General features: G+C 49.8%; 1 protein-coding gene across 5 annotated transcripts in view; it reads left to right on the top strand.

Annotated features, from left to right (window-relative positions):
- The first annotated feature begins 5722 nt into the window (after positions 1-5722).
- The window catches only part of Tmem268 (transmembrane protein 268), an 86246-nt gene continuing 75950 nt past the window's right edge, over positions 5723-16018 (top strand). For all 5 annotated transcript variants that reach the window (XR_010051245.1, XM_063260087.1, XM_013143082.3 and 2 more), the window contains exons 1-4: positions 5723-5849; positions 10140-10326; positions 13743-13852; positions 15819-15926. Coding sequence is in view for 4 of the 5 variants with exons in the window: in XM_063260087.1 (XP_063116157.1) it covers positions 10215-10326; positions 13743-13852; positions 15819-15926 (330 nt within the window). In the remaining variant the exon portion in view is untranslated. The remainder of the gene's footprint in view (positions 5850-10139; positions 10327-13742; positions 13853-15818; positions 15927-16018) is intronic.

The following is a 16018-nucleotide window of genomic DNA, read 5'->3' as shown; positions in this document are numbered from 1 at the left end:
GTTTCTGGCTCTGCTGTCTCATTCTTCTTATGACTGCAGATTCCGGAAGAAAAAGCTGGTGAATGTGCACCAATTCTGCTTCAGACCTGAAATGACACATGATAACCTGTGGTCAGCTTGTTGACCAATACAGGTCACCTGACCCAACCTGACTGTAAGGGAGGCTGAGCAAAGGGAGCTGTGGATGGTCACTGAAAAAGAAACTTTCTAAAGTGCCAGCAGTCACTTTTTACATGGCAGCTAATGTTCTAAGAGCTTGTAGCTAACAAGTTTAATCCTTGGCCACTCTTTACTGGATTTGAGGCAAAGGTTTAAGGCACCAGCCCATGGTTGCAAAGTAATAGCCAAAGTTTTTAATCTGCACCCTGAACTGCTGTGCATACAGCGTCTAGCTTATAATTGTATGCGTTTTATGAATCTTGTGTGATTCTTTACCCTCTGCTTTCTCCGGTTTCTAAACTCCTGGCCCGTAATAGTCCTTTGGGCAAGATTGCAGTTGCCTGCAGTACTGCCTGTTACAAGCATAGAAACTGACCATTTCATTTGGTGTCATAGTTCAGACTTCAGATATCCCTGATGGAAAGTGTTAAATAATTTACAGTAAGGCATTGTATAATCTTGTGGGTAATTTACACAAATTGCCTGAATATTTGGAAGAACACATTTTTTCCTTCTATATGAAGATGGAGAACTTGGGACCTCATGCATGCTAGACAAGGGTTCTGTCACTGAGTTACAGCCCCAGATTCGTATATTTTAATTTGAGATGGAATCTCGCTAAATTCCCAGGCTGGCCTTGAATTTGCAATCATCCTGCTTCAGTCTCTTGAGTAGCTGGGGTTTCAGGCGTATACCACCACACCTGGCAAAAACAGCTTCTGACAAGGCATATATGGAATCCGCATGTGTCTGGCAGAAAAGACTTGTCAGGTTATGGGAACTTCATAATTACCATGGCCTTGCAGGTTAGGCATTGCAGTCCTACCTCGTGGATGAGACAGCTGAGGCCCAGAAGCTTGTCTGATGATCACAGTCAGACAAAGGACAAAGAAAGGACACCCAAAGTCAGATGAGCAGCCTGCAGGTTGAAGCAGAAACCTACTGTGGCTGCGGCGGCAGGCTGTTGGCGAGGCCCAGGGGCTGCAGGGCTCAGCGTCCTCTAACGGGAAAGCTGCTGGGGCTGGCTGAGTGAGACCTGCAGCTTACATTCTGCAGTTCTTGGCACACTGGCCTTTCTTCCACTCAGGAAGACTGATGGCAGCAGAAGTCCACTAAGACTGTCTGATGGCAGGATGAGCTGCGATGAGTTCTTTATGTTTCTCATTTTTCACTGTTATTTTTTTTTTTTTTCTCTCCTTCAGGGACAATCTGTCAGATGCCAGTGTCTTTCTTGTCAGCTGATCTCCCAACACTTCAGTTACTGGAAGTCCTGCAAAAGCCTCCAAGCAGACGGTTCTAGCTTTGCTTTTTCCTCCTTCCCATACTAGTAGGAGATCTTGGAAGGGTTAGATACATTCTTTACTGACCTAGCTGGCCAGTGATGAGAGGAGAGGAAGCTGCTAGAGCACTGTATCAACATTTACCTTCTCTGGCTTTTTAAAAAGCATCAAATGATGCTGATTGGCTCCTAGATCAAATGTGAATTCAAAGCCACAGCTTAACTACATTTGGGGGAATTTCTGATGGAGGTGGGTGGGCTTGGAGGGTTTGGGGACAGCTTTCCCTTTCCTCTCTGCTTGACGGCTTACGGAGGAAAGAGTGGCAGCATTCTGGAACAGATGGCAACCACAGTTGAAGATGCATCAAGAAAGAAACGGGCTGCCTACAGTTCTCCCCTGTGGTTTTGTGGAAGAGGCAGGCTGTCTACTGAAAGCCTGGTTACTTGCGGTTCCCCGCCCTCCTCTTCCCAGCCAGGTGTGAGTTCTCCTCTTCTGTCTGCCCCACTTTTCTCCTTTGTATCTGCCCCTGGCACTCTTCTTTCTTAATGTTACATAGAAACAGATCTGTAACACCCCTTGGGTGGATTGTGGCCTTTCTGACAGAAATTCAGAGTACTTTTTTTTTTTTTCTGGTTTTGACCCCAAACTTCAAACTTCTCTGATGAATAGCGTGTGATTTGTCCTACTCCTGGTGTGCTGAGTCCCAAGTTCTCAGGTGCTGTCAGCTTATATCACGCACCCCCACGATGGAGCTCATCATTCGGCCAGTGATGTCCAGGAGTTGAAATGGACATCATGGAGCCACTAGCAGTGGAACCGTCTGTGAAACAGTGTTGGAAGTAACTTTTAAACAGTTCACTTTTGTAAAAATCAGTAACAATTCAGAATGCTTTTTATACATAATTACATTCATTTTCTGTCTCTCTGAGATGGGTGTTATTCCTATTTATAAATTAGGAGGATGAGGCCCAGAGAGATCAAGTCAGTTGCCCAAGGTGAGAGAGGTAATTAATGGCAAAACCTCGTCTGAATCCAGGTCTATCTAACTTCCCAGGCTGAACTCTGATTGATGCTATTTAAGTAACCACAATGTTTCATACACTATGTTTCTAAAAACGTTTAGGAATGTCATTGAATCTGTAACTGGTAGACTAGTTCCAGAAAATCAGACCTAATCTTTGATCTTTGCCATTTCACTCACCCAGCTGTTCTCAGGCTCCCTCCAAGATTATGTTGTGTGACACTGAGATTCTGCAAAGCCAGAACACAGTTCATTCTGTTACTTCATGCAGGTTGCTAAATAGGGTTGGCAGCCAGCCCTCAGTTGTAATCTGTGACTCTTGCAAAAACAGCCGGACAGATGGAGCAATTGCTGAGTAATGGTGGCTTTGGCTGGGATTTGTGATTATTTGGATTAGTCTGTAGGTAGGACCCTGATTTTATTTCTACCTGATTTCATCCCCGTCTGTCTAATCAGTACCTAGATGCACTGGAGGCAGCATGCTGGGGTAGCTGTGAGCATGGGCGTAAAGAGCCTGGTACCCCAGAGGTTGGTTCTGTTTCTGAGAAGGGAGAATTGCATGATGACTAGACACTGTCTGGTAGGGGTAGTTGGAAGTTGAACAAGGGTACCACTGAGAGGGGGGACTGATCTAGGCCCAGGGCAGAAAAGGGCTCCCAGATGAAGGCCCTGTGAATGAGGTGATGAGGTGGAGCTGAGCTCTGGGCACACATTCCAGATGGTGAGGGAATGGCAGCCCCTGAAAAAATGAAAGTGAGAGAACTAGGGTAGAGGAGGAACTGAAAGAGCCTTTGTGTTTGTGGAGCTTAGGGGTTTTAGGGACTTGGGAAAGCCAGATTAGTCCAGGATAGGTCTGGGATAGGGAGTGGCTTGATGTCACCACAGAGGCCCTCTGAGTCCCTTATCTCTGAAGGGACTTTCCAGCAGTCTTGACTGGATTTACTCCCCTTTTGCTGGATTTTGTTGCCATTTTTTCATGAAACCTCCCCCCACCCCCTTACCCCCACCCCTGCCCCCATCCAGGGCACAGTGCCAGGGCTGAGCTGGCCCACCAGCTCCAGAGGCCCGCCTTCTGCACCTCCCTGGTCTTGGGGGTTGATGTGTCAATGTGTCAGCTGGGGCTGGGTGACCAGCAAAGGGGAGGAAGTGTGAAAGTAGCCTGGCAGAAAGGGCAATAGGACCGGCTGGCCTCATGGAGGAGGTAGGTCTTGTTGGATCCAGGGGCCAGGCCGCACCCACTGCATTATGATCCTTTTCAATACAGCATCAGCATTTAGTAAAGCTCCCTGGGTCTCTTGCTCCTATACCTTTCAGTTGCTTTTTGTTAAACACACTTCATAGGGACCTTATAGGCAGTCTTCCCTGCTGTCCAGTACTCAGCTGACACTCATGTGTGGCTTTGCTGGTAAAGAAATGAACTTCTTTCTTAGAGCCCTCAGCTTGGTGAATAGTAACGTCGGGGTAGTATCTGCTACTTAAATTTTTTATTACTGCTTGTTGCCTCCAACTGCTGAACCTCCCGGCTGGATGTATATGCAAGAAACTAAGTCCTGTGGTCCTGTGGTAATTTTGCAGAATTTGTTGAAATTAAAACAGTGCAAGTACCCTAGTATAAATGGAAGTAGTGGTAATAACATGAGCATGTACAACCTTGAACTTATCTGGCTGAGTGGGAACCACTTACAGGCTCATCAAGAGGACTGGGCTGGGAAAGGCGAGCTCTTTGTGCTTGTGGAAGTTTAAAAGAAAACCTTAAAAGAAAATGAACTTTAAAAGAAAATGGGATAGAGTGTTTTGGCAAGGGATGTACACCCCACTACTTTGTTGAATAAAAAAGCAGGATCCCAGCAGGTTGGGACACAAGCCTGTCATCTCAGTGCCTAGGAGGCTGAGGCAGGAGAATCCAAAATTTGAGCTTAGCTTCAGCAACTTAGTGAGACCCTGTCTCAAAATGAAAAAAAAATTTTTTTTAAAAGGTCTGAGGCTGTAGCTCAACGTAAAGGTCCTGAGTCCTTTCTCCTATTCCTCCCTCAAAAAAACACAAAAAACAAAACAAAAAAACCCCCAGCAACTGTTTGCTTTGTATAAATACACACACATGCACACACATACACATGCACACGCACATGCACACATTCCACATATGTGATCCTAGGAAAAATGCACAAGATCAGTGCTTTCCAAGAGTGACGACATGGAAGATGGTAGGCAGCATGCAGTGCCAGTGCAGTTGTGACCATCAGTGAGCAGGTATAACATTCCAGTAGTTTCCAATACTCCGGATTATCTCATATTTTTACACAACACCATGAATCTAACGAATGACTTTTAAAGATAACGAAGACATTGAGAGGTTAAATAATTGCCAGAGATGATGATATTATAACAGGAATGAGAGGCTAGGCCTGCAGATGCCCAATGGGTAATTAAACGCGGGGTACAGTTTGGCATCTCTACCTTCAGTTGAGTACTTTATCTTAAAACTCTGAGTAATCTATCTTAAAAACTGAGCAGGACAAAGCCCTGCTCAGCTCTGTGAGGCAGGTTAAACATTTGGAATGTGTTCTATTACAAGGTTTATTAGCCCTCAATTTACATAACTTATCCCATCTCCCTTCAAGGCAGCAGGACATCAAAGTAAGAGTAACACACATGATTTTCAGGGTTTGCAGGGACATGTAATTTTTTTCTATAAAACCCCAAAGCTCTGCCAGGCTTTTCCAAGATAGATCTCAAAAGTCTATCTGTGCTTCCTAGCAGGCCATGATGAATAAAGTTGGAGTGCTGGGTCAGCCAGCCTAGTCTGGTTTGTTGGGACCCCAGGGACCGCGGCTTTTGCCCCCAAACTCCAGAACCAGAGGTGCAGAGACCTGGATTGACACGCAAATAAAAAGATCCGAAACCCATCCTCTTACTCATGACCCTGGGTACCAATTTTTCATTATAAACAGGCCGCTGAAAAACTTTTGATCTCAAATGTTGCCTCAGCCACCGTATCCCGTGGTTCTGTGTCATCCGGGAGAGGTGAGCCCGCGGGAGCGCGTCCTGGCCCGGGCGCGCTGAACCCCAGGTCGGACGCACGAGGTCGGCGCGGGCGCGCGGGCCCTTCCGGCGCCCAGGGGGACGCGGCTGATGAAACGCGGCCGCGCAGCTCGGCTGGGCCGCGGGCCTGGAAGACGCGCTCCCTCCGGGCCGGGGCAACCTAGCGGGCGCCTCCTCCCGCCAGGGTGACGGAGCGCGCCTGCAGGGCCGGGGGCGGGCCCAGGGGCGGTGCGGCGCCCGGGAGGCGGGCTGCGTGAGCGGCGGAGCGCGGACGCTGCGGAGCTGAGGGGCGCGGTGCCCCCGACTTTCCGCGGCCCGGGCGGCGGCGGCGGCGGCCCGTAGAGGCGGTGAGTGTGCGCGCGCCCGAGCGCCCGCGATCCCGGGTCGAGGCCGCGCGTCGCCTCCGGCTCGGCCTGGTTGGCGCTAGAGGGCGGGGGTGGTCCGGGCGGGCGGCGGTGTCCGGGCTGCTGTGCGCGCCTCTGGGCCTCCTCCCGGAGAGTGGCCGTGGCAGCTGCTCTCCCTGGGGCGATTCCTGGGGTGAGGGAGACTCCTCCATCCCTGTCCCAGGCAGCTGACCTGCACAAGACAGGGGGGCAGAAATAGGGGCGAGAGCTGGCTGGCCTACGCCGTCCACAGTGGGACATCTCGAGCCTCCAGGAAAGGGGGTTTCAGTTCTGGCTTGCTCTGGGTGGCGTCTTGATGTTGGGTAGTTCACTTTGCTTTCTGGGTGTTAGTGTGCTTATCGGTAGAACCGGGAGTTGGACTCAGCTTTCCAGGTTTTTCCACCGCAAAACTTTTGGTGACAGGGCCTCTTATGGTCTCTTGTTGGATTACTGGTTTAAAAAAAAAAAAAAAACAACAACAAAAGGAACCAGGCTGGGGAGGAAGATGGTAGTTTCTCTTTCCCTGTGAGGAATCTCAGGCGGGCACATAGTTACTGGGGAGTCTGGGCAGCCGGTGTCAGGAGAGGAAACCCTCTGGGGAGTTGAACCTGTGTGAGGAGGTGGAAGAATGGAAAACTGCACTATAATGCAGAATCCCCCAAAGCAGCTGTTAAGTCTAGACTGTGCCCAGTTAGTGACCCAGGTCTCAAGACTCTGCTCTGCCGTGTTCTCTGCCTGCACCCTGGTGCCTGGCGCTCGCCCTGTGCTGCCCCAGGGCTGAGGAGGATGGAGCCTTGAACACCTACAAGGGTAATAGTGAGGTCCCCTTCCTGTCTTGCCATCACCCCATTCTATCCTCTGCAGCTTTGGTTTGGGAGAGGGGCTGTCTTCAAGGTGGGTGTATAGAAAACTGGGGTCACTGGGCACAGTCCCAGCTGCCCTAAAGGGCCCATCTTGGCTTTTGATCTGAACCTGTACCTGCTTGGCACTGGCTGCTCTCATCTCTGCCTTTGCCGAGCCCCGGAGCCTCCTTGAGGAAGCCTGCAGAACCCGTCCCCCTACCCCAGGCTTCCTTCTTACCACCTTGTTTGGTTCTTGTCTGCTTGGTAGCTCTGGTGAGTCCGTCTTTCCCCAAGCCAATGGTGATCCCCAGTACAGAGGACTGAATGGGAATTTGAGATTTTATCTCTGGTTTCTGTAAAAATAAAGACAACTATATTCTTTTAGCGATTGCTGTTTTCCCAGTTCTGGACTAAGAGATTTACCTGTGTGGACGCTGAGCTTCACAGTTGAAGGTTGCTGTTATTATGCCCACTTCCGAGGAAGGATATTGAGGCAGAGAGAAGTCCAGTAATTTGCTCAGGGTCACCTAGGTGGGAAGTAGCAGGACCGGGCAGGTTACTTTTAGCCACTGCACAGAACTGCATCTGATGAATAAATGAAGTCTGTTGGTTGGGACTTCATGGAGCCAACTGCCTTTGGTGGAGTCTGGAAGCCCTCAGACCTCTGTGACTCCTGCTTGTGTGAGGTACTTCCTCGTAACTGAGTCCCCCAGGAATCTGTGAGGCTCCAGTACAGCTTCTCTGGTTGCAGGCTCCTAGCTACAATGTCCCTGGGTTCTTTGGAACTTGAATGCTAAGGTTCTGTTGCCTCATGGGCCTAGCAGGTGATTAAATGAAGCTGAGAAGGGCTTCAACAGTTATCTGTATCTGTGGGGGTACAAGGTAAGAGGAAGGAAGTGAGGCACCGTAAGATTGGCTGGTAAGTGCTCAGTGTTTATGAGAGTGCTGTGGCACGGTGAGGAGAAGACCCTGCTCTTCCCAGGGAAGCATCTTAGGCTACCTGGAGTTTGTTTCTGGATCACACCTGAACATGTGGTCTTGTCTGTCCTGTTTTGCTTCAGGGTATTCTAGGACCAGTCTCAGAAACAGCCGGGCCAGGCTGGTCCAGAGTGCAAGGCTTGGAAGTTGTGAGCCTGGACGCTGGAGCCACACAGCTGGAGTTCTTCCCTGGCTCCTGAACTCACGTTGCCCAGCTTATACATCACGACATTTTACTCTCAAGTTTTCTTTCCTCTGAGAAAGGGGAAGTATTTTGAGGAAAGGGGCCTGTAACGTAGACAGAATACTGGATGTCGTGCTTGAGGTACCTCTGTCACATCTCTAGCAGCCGAGCCAGGCAGATGCCCCCACCGCCTTTTACAGATGGGAGCAGCAAGGTTCAGGTTGGATTCCTTGACAGTGACTGTCACAGGCTGCGTGAGTGGCTGAGCAGAAATTCAAGTCCAGGCATTTTGAGTGAAGTCTTTAACTTCTTTATACCATCTTGCAGCTTTCTGGCTTTGGAGAATCTGGGCAAATGTATAACCACTGTTTAAAAGATCTTTTATTTATTCCCCTTCTCCCCTAGTAGTGAGAATTGAGCACAGTATTGCTCTGAGGAACATTTCCAGTCTCCTTTTAAATTCTAGTTTTTCCTTTGAGACAGGGTTTCATGTCACTAAGTTGCCTGGGCTGTGCTTGGTCTGCAGTTTGCATGCCTCCCAGAGTGCTTGAATTACACCACACCCAGATCCATCTTTTATATATTTTTGTTGGGAGATGGGACTCCTGAGTAACCGCTTGCAGCTGAAAGTCAGGACCAATTTCAGGTATTATGTAACCAACTGATGCCCCCTATCCCCTAGGCCTCTCCCCCAATTTGTTTAATTTGGTTTGGTTGCTGTCACCATCTTGAAATTCTTCATTTCTGAACAAGGGGCCCACACATTACGTGGCGGGGCCTGTGTTAGGTGTTGAGAGAGGTGGAAGGTGATGGGCGCATGGGTGTCCTGGGTCTGGCTTGCTCTCCAGCAGCATGTGCCGCCCGGATACTGCATGGCCTCCATAGTACCATCAGCCATGGCCACAGATTCTGCTGGACTCTCAGCAGGACTTTGCGGAGGCCTGGGTGCCGTTCCAGGGAACTCATCCTGATTTTACCAGGCAAAGGGAAATTCTCAGATTCCTAGGTGGACTCGAAAAAGGGTGCAGTGTGCAAGCAGCTACCTGAACACGTGGTCTGGAGGTCCAGTTTTTCATTCAAGAGAGGCCCACAAAGAGTGTCGCTGCCGATGCTGAGGAAAGTGACCAAGGGTGGTGCCCACTGTGCTTCTCAGTGTCCTGGCTCTGGAGGCTTCGAAGGCGTTTCCAATCCCTTTTAGAGCCAAAGGCTGGCACGATGCATTGTTCCCCTTTGCCTGCCTTCTTCTTTGACTGTTTTACTGCTGCTGTTTCTACATTAGCTTTGGCTGCTTGGGAGCTCAAAATGAAATTCTGGGCTCATGCACGGCGGCTCGGTCACATATCCAAACAGCAACCAGAACAATGTGTTTTTAAAGAGCTAATATCCATGTACTGCATCATTTGGTCCAGATGCTGCTGCACGTCCTTTGATTTAGTTATTTTTGGTGGTCCTGGGGATTGAGCTACTTCCCCAGCCCTGTTTTTTATTTTTATTTATTTTTTTATTTTGAGGCAGAGTTTCTCTAAGTGTTAACTTTTGCAAGGCTGGATTCTGACTTTCAGGCTTCATGCTTCAGCCTCCCAGAGTGCTGGGATTGACCTGGCTGTGCTTTGTGTTCTTTATTCCTTTATTCTTTGCAGAGGCCCAGTGAGGAGTGTTTTTTGATTTGCAGAGGTGGAGGTGTGAGGTTAAACCATGTGGCTAACTTTCCATAATCAGTAATGGGGCTAGGATTTTACCTGGTTAGTCTGACTCTGGAGTCCTCCTCCTTGAACATGCGATCTCAGCTAGGGAGCCTGATTGCTGACCATCTGGGTATTTTTCTGATGCTTTTCCTGTGTAGTTTGCAGTGTCTGGGAGAAGCTCCTTGAGACCTATGGGTAAACAAGGTTCCTGTGGTATCTGTGCCTACCCCCTGCCTGGTCACCTGGGGCATCCTCAGGAAGTAGAAGCTCGAGACCCCTGCGGGTGGGACCTGGTCAGCCTTCCAGTGACCAGCGGGTCTCTGGCGTGTCTGAGGAGCTGCGAGACCAAAAGGGAAGTTCTCAGTCAAGGCCTGGTGGGGCGGGTGGTAGTTAGTTCCTCTCCTTCTCCCTCTAAGAAGTTTCCTAGGCCTGGTCAGAAACACTCAGGTCAGCATGAAGACTCTGGTGCCCCTCCGTGGCCTTTTCTGGCTTTGGTCTCAACTCCAAGAAGCCCAGCCTGCCCAGACCCCCACCTGAAGTTCTTTTTCGTGTTGTATTCTGCCAGGAAGTGGAGCTGAGCTGACGGCTCCAGCAATGAAGCACAACTCTGGGAAGAAGTAGAATCCGCCTGGCTCCCTCCATGGCCTGTGAGCCGCAGATGGACCCCGGCGTGGCAGCCAGTCCGCTGCCCACCTCCTCACCCAGCTGGGGCACACTGCCTGGCGGGGGTCCTCCTCCAAGGTGGGGACAAGGTAAGGTCATGACCTTGCATCTCCTTTCCCCACTGCCTGCTGCTGATTTGAGCTCACTTGCCAACTTCCAGGGCAGAGGAGGGGTGCAGAGACCCTTCCATAAGGGTGGGTGGCTTCAGAATCACTTCTAGGCTACTTTGTCTCATTTCTAGTTCTCTGTATCCCCACATCCCTTCCTCACTCTTGCCTCCCAACTGGTCTTCATTTCTCTTTCCATGGCAGCAGGAGAAAGCGTTCTCAAAGGCACATCCACTTCTGCTTCAGTGTCTCCCATTGGGCACTTCGTGAAGACCCATCATTCACCAGCTTGCACGGCCTGCCCTAATGGCTTCTGTTGCCCTTTTGTTTTTTGCCCTGCTGTTCTGCCACAGGGCCCTTGTACATGCTGTTCCTTACATTGTAGAGTACTTGCCTAGCACTTGGGAGTCCCTAAATTCCATGTGTAGGCTGCAGAAGGGCAGGGGCTTTGTGCTGTGCTGTGCATGCTTATGTATCTGCAGCACCAGTGCAGGGCTTGGCCCGTTGCAGATGCTCAACAAGTGTTTTGCGGAATGAAGGAGTGAATGAGTGAATGTGTGTGTGCCGGGTATAGGCAGGGAGAAGCAGCACTGTGAATTGTGGGGCGTCCACAGGAATGTGGCTGGTCACCTAGAGAGCTGGAATCTCCACAGCTTCAAAACAAGGGTTTCTTTTATGCGTACCCTAATTAAGGAAGCAGTTTATCCACGTACACATCCAGCAGTGATGGAGCGAAGTGGTTTACCTGCAGGACTTTAAGACTTCGCTCTCCTGGTGTTTGGCAAGCCCGTTCTTGCTCCTCTGTAGCAAACTGCACCATCCCACATGCATATGTCTGCGTGTGCACACAAGTATTTTTCTTTGGTAGCTTTTCTTAGCCTAGGTGTAAAAACAACTATTTCTGAACGGAGGACTTGCTGTCCTCCTTTCAAAGGGACGTAGGAGAAGCAGGATTGCTGAGAATTCAGAACTCTTGGTTTGAAAGGTGAACAAAGACACAGTGAGAGGTTTTTGCACACCTGCTGGGCAGAGAGCGTGGCTGGGGAGAGAATCGAGCCACGTGGGGCTCTCGCCTGGCTGTGCGGTGGGAGCCAGGCTGAGACAGCACCCCTTTCCACGTGAACACCCCTGACTCCAGCGTCTCGGAGGAGTCGGGGAATATGGGATGAAGCTCGCAGCCTGCTGCCTGGTGCAGAGTTAGGCTGCCACGCCCAGGGCCTGTTCTTGTTCTCTGCCTTTCTTTTCTCTCTGTCTAGTCTTCCTTGTTTGCATATTCTTCCATTTCATTTTTATGAAGCCCCTTGCGATCCTTCTGGGATGGATGGTATGGGAGGATCAGAAAGAAAAAAATACAGCTAAGTCAGTGCTGGTTTATGGTAACTTTAGAGTTCTGACCAGTTTGGTTTTTAGATATGAGAGCAGCAGGCCAGTGATTTGGCGCCTGTTTTATCGTCTTGTGATGATTGGCAGTGTCCTCTGCAGTGGCCGTGACTGTCCTCTAAGGGCAGATTCAGGCCAGGGCTTTAAACTGCGTCTTTAAGTTTGTGATGTCAGTAACAGGTTGGGTTGTGAGTGGAATCTCAAGGCTGTTTGGCTGTGCTTTCTCTGCGTCCCTCATTCCTCCTCAAACGAGCGGGGAGAAGGGAGAGGGGGAAATAGAAAGATCCTTTTGACAGGATGCAGACTTTCAAATGTTATGGAATCCTGAAAAGAACCCTACCAGCGGGTGTGGTGGCACAGGCCCGTAATTCCAGCACTCAGGTGACTGCGATTGGTAGAGCCTAAGTTTGAGGCCAGCCTGGATGAGTTCAAGGTCAGCCTAGACTACATAGAGAGACCTTCTGTCAAACAAACAAACAAAATCCTATCAGGATTCAGGATTGGGGACCAAAGTCCTTTCAGATTTTTTTTTTTTTTAGTAGACAGGGTCTCACTTTGTAGCTCAGGCTGACACTTGAACTCACTGTGTGGCCCAGACTGGCTTTGAACTCAGGATGATCATCCTGCCTCACTCCCCTGAGTGCTAGGATTATAGGCGTGTGCCACCATGCCTATGTTAAATGTTAATTATTTATCATCAGACCTGTGTGCTAGGCACTGCAGTCAGCTCTGGGGATTAAGTGATGAACAGTTTTATATGGAAGTGTATAATCTGATGAAGGAGGAGGATAGACTTAACCAAGTCATTGCATACTTACATAACGGAACCATTGCATGCATGTGCATTGTGCGAAGGAGATGAGTAGGAAGTTGTGGGTAGATTGTAGGACCTGATCTTCTAAACGTTGTGAATGTTGCTGAGGGCCCCTTGCAGAGTGATTGGTGAGCTGGCATGTAGAACGTACACAGGATTTAATCAGGAGAAGCTAGATGGAAGTGTTCTAGGGAGTAGAAAAGTATGTACAAAGATCCTGGGGCAGGAGCGAATAATACTATTTAAGGACCAAAAGCAGCAGGTGTGGCTCAAGGTATCTGGCAGAGGACTTTCTTCCTTTCAGCATGGTCAGAATGAATCTTGTAAGCAGATCTCAGGAGAGCTAGAGAAAGCTTTCCTTGAGGGACTGGTGTCATCTGATTTGTGCTGCATCTACTGATTTGTGGGGAATGCATTGTAGGAGAAAGAGCAGGTGTGGAGAAGCCCACAAAGAAGCCTAGTGCAGAGGTGAAGGGAGCCCTAAGGATGCTAGGAGGTGTGTGGAGTTTGCCGTTTCGTTGTACCTAGTAGCAAGACTCAGCAACAGAATGAATGAGGCAGGGGACAGGATTGTGCTTGGTGGGCAGAGGAGTCATTTGGATTTAAATCCTCTGGTATAGCTGGCTGATGTGATGGGAGCTTTGGGCCAGCAAAGAATCTGTTTATGGTTCATTCCCATCTCACTGTGTAGGTGGTGGCCACAGCCAGGGTACACAAGAGTGCATCTACAGCTGTGGATGCTCAGCCTGGGATCCTGCTGTCTCAGGGCTGGTGGACCCATGATTCCTCTGGCTGCTGACCAGGGTTCACGGTGAGGGGAGGAGATCCCAGTGGTTTGGTCTGGAGGCTGAACAAGAGAGTTGGACTTGGGGGATTTCAGGTCTTTCCCTCAAACCGGCCTCACCCACCACTCTAGGCAAGACTCTGGGTAGCTCTTTTGACCAATTGGGTTGATGGTGTTTTTTAAGTAAAGACTTCATATGTTAAATGTGCCGAAGATATGCTTGGAGCTAGTTGGAGTGTCCCCTCCCAAACTCACGTAGGAGCTCTATCGCCACTGTCTTGTGTCAAGATGGGGCCTTGCAGAGGTGATGAGGTCAGGGTGGTTCTGCACCCTGCCCCCCAGCATGGATTGGGTTAGTTACATGGAGAAGCCCTCCATGAGGCTCTCACTCTGTCAGCTGAAGCTCTGGTCTCCTTGCAGAGCTGCACAATGGCCAGGTCCTGTCAGTCCTCCGGGTGGACAATACCTGCGCACCCGTCAGCTTTGACCTGGGAACCGCAGAGGAGCAGCTGCAGACCTGGGGCATTCAGGTGAGTGCAACTTTCATTGCGTTTCTGCTTTCTACCTGACCATCCATCTGTTCATCTGTCCATCCATCTATCTGTCCAATCATCTAGTTACTCAAATGTTTGTTGAGCACTTTGTGCTTGTGTGGGCTCAAGCTGTCCTGACTTCCCAGTTTGTTGTGTTAGCACCTGTGTGCTCTGGGCTGCCCACTCTGTGCTAGGCACTTAGCTGAATGGCATAGAGGTGGGCAGGACACAGTACCCACGTTCCTGTGTCAAGATAGATCAGGACAGTAGAGGAAAGTGCAGGGTTTTGAAGACAGTCACAAGAGAAAATGATAAAATGGCCTGCAGATGAGTGGTTATGAAAACCTCCCCGAGGAGTGGAGTTGCTGTGGGGTCTGCAGGATAAATAGGAGCTTGCTGCGTGGGCAGGAGGAAGGGCATGACAGGAGAGGGAATTGCATTCTGCATTTGCAAAGGAAATTTCTCTTGAATTTACTACATTGTGATACAGCTCCTTTCCATGTAGGGAACCCAGACCCCCACTTCACATACCCCTGCCTGTGAGTGCGGGTCCAGTTTGGCTTAAAGTTTCCCTCTGGGAGCCTCTGTGTCATCATCTTCAAGTGAGGACAGCGTTGTTAGTGCCCATTAGGTGATTTTAGTTAGAATTAAATGAAGTAGTGCTGGGGAACAGGTGCACTGCCCTTGACACACAGGGAATGCTCGGTGATTCGCAGTGCGTGCTCTTGGTGTGAGGCGCCATGGGTGTGGTGCCTGGGGGCGCACGCACCTCATTTTGGCCTGAAGATTTTAGAATTTTCTGCTTTTTCTGTTTTCAGTACATGGCATTGTACGCAAGGCCTCGACCCTGAGCTACATCTTCAGCACTTCATTTTCCTTTGTTCTGAGTCAGCATCTCCCTAGATCACTAAATTGCCCAAGGTGGTCTTGAACTTGTGATCCTCCTGCCTCAGCCTCACAGAGTGCTGAGTTACAGATGTGTGACTCCATGCCTGGGTTGCTTCTTTAAAACTGAATTGCATTTTGTGTGTGTGCCAGGGATCAAACTCATGACCTTGTGCTTGCTAGGCACACGCTGTGCCACTGTGCTCAATCCTTGGCCTGAATTGCATTTTTGCTGATACCATTTTTCTTACCATGGAAAGAACAACTTCCAGACACAGTGCCAACCCCATGAGGACAGCTGGCTCCTTCCCTCCTGTTTCCTTTCTGCCTTTGTGCAGAAGAGCATCTTCCTCAAACAGTTTTTTTCAGATTGACTTTGCCTGCTTGTAAACAGTTTGTATGTTTTTCTGCCATCTCCCTTCCTGCCTTTCCTTTCCTCCCTCCCTCCTTTTCCATTCCTCCCCACTTTCCTTCCTTCCTTTCCTTCTTAAGATCAAGTCTTGCTATTCCAGGCTGGCCTTGAATGCACTGTGTAGCCCAGGCTGACCTCAAAATCATGGAGATCCTCCTGCTTCAGCCCCCTGAGTGCTGGGATTATAGGCATGCCCTGCTATGCCCAGCGCCATGTTACCAGCTAAAATTTTTGGTCTGTTAATTCTGTGTTCTCAGTCTGCCTTGGGGGGCCCTGTGTGTGTGGTAGGTAGTTTGGGGTTGAAAGATGAGTAGGCACTTTAGACTGTGTAAATAGATGTCACTTTTTGCCATATGGCTGATAGTATTGTCTGTTCCGGGTTCAACATGCAGCCAGCACTGTGCCAAGCAGTGTTTCTATATGAATTTATTAAATTTGCACCTAAACCTGACATGGTGGGCACCCTCCCCTCCCGTTGTTTGGAGGAGGAAGCTGAGGCTAGGAGAAGGGGCTAACTTGCTTTAGGTCACACGGTCCATACCTGTAAGTGGCATAATCGGAATGTGACCATCCCTGGAGGTGGGTGTGATATGCTGCTTGCTAGCTGGTGGGACCCTGGGGGCTTCCCGTGGCTGATGGATCCCTTTCTCTTGGCTGGCTGTGCAGCTCCCTGCCGACCAGTACAGAAGCCTGGCTGAGAGCGCCCTCTTGGAGCCACAAGTGAGGAGATACATCATCTACAACTCCAGGCCCATGCGGCTGGCCTTCGCTGTGGTAAGGGGGGTGCAGCGTTGTGCCCAGGGGCTGGGGATAAGGGATCGGGGACTGGTGGCACAGGTGCTTGGGAAGGAGCAGTGCCACATAGA

The sequence above is a fragment of the Cavia porcellus genome, unplaced genomic scaffold (assembly GCF_034190915.1).
Source record: "Cavia porcellus strain 051 isolate PalLab524CR breed Dunkin Hartley unplaced genomic scaffold, mCavPor4.1 scaffold_1, whole genome shotgun sequence".
NCBI lineage: Eukaryota > Metazoa > Chordata > Mammalia > Rodentia > Caviidae > Cavia > Cavia porcellus.
The sequence above is the reverse complement of the archived record's forward strand: the minus strand, read 5'-3'. Positions and strand labels throughout refer to the sequence as shown.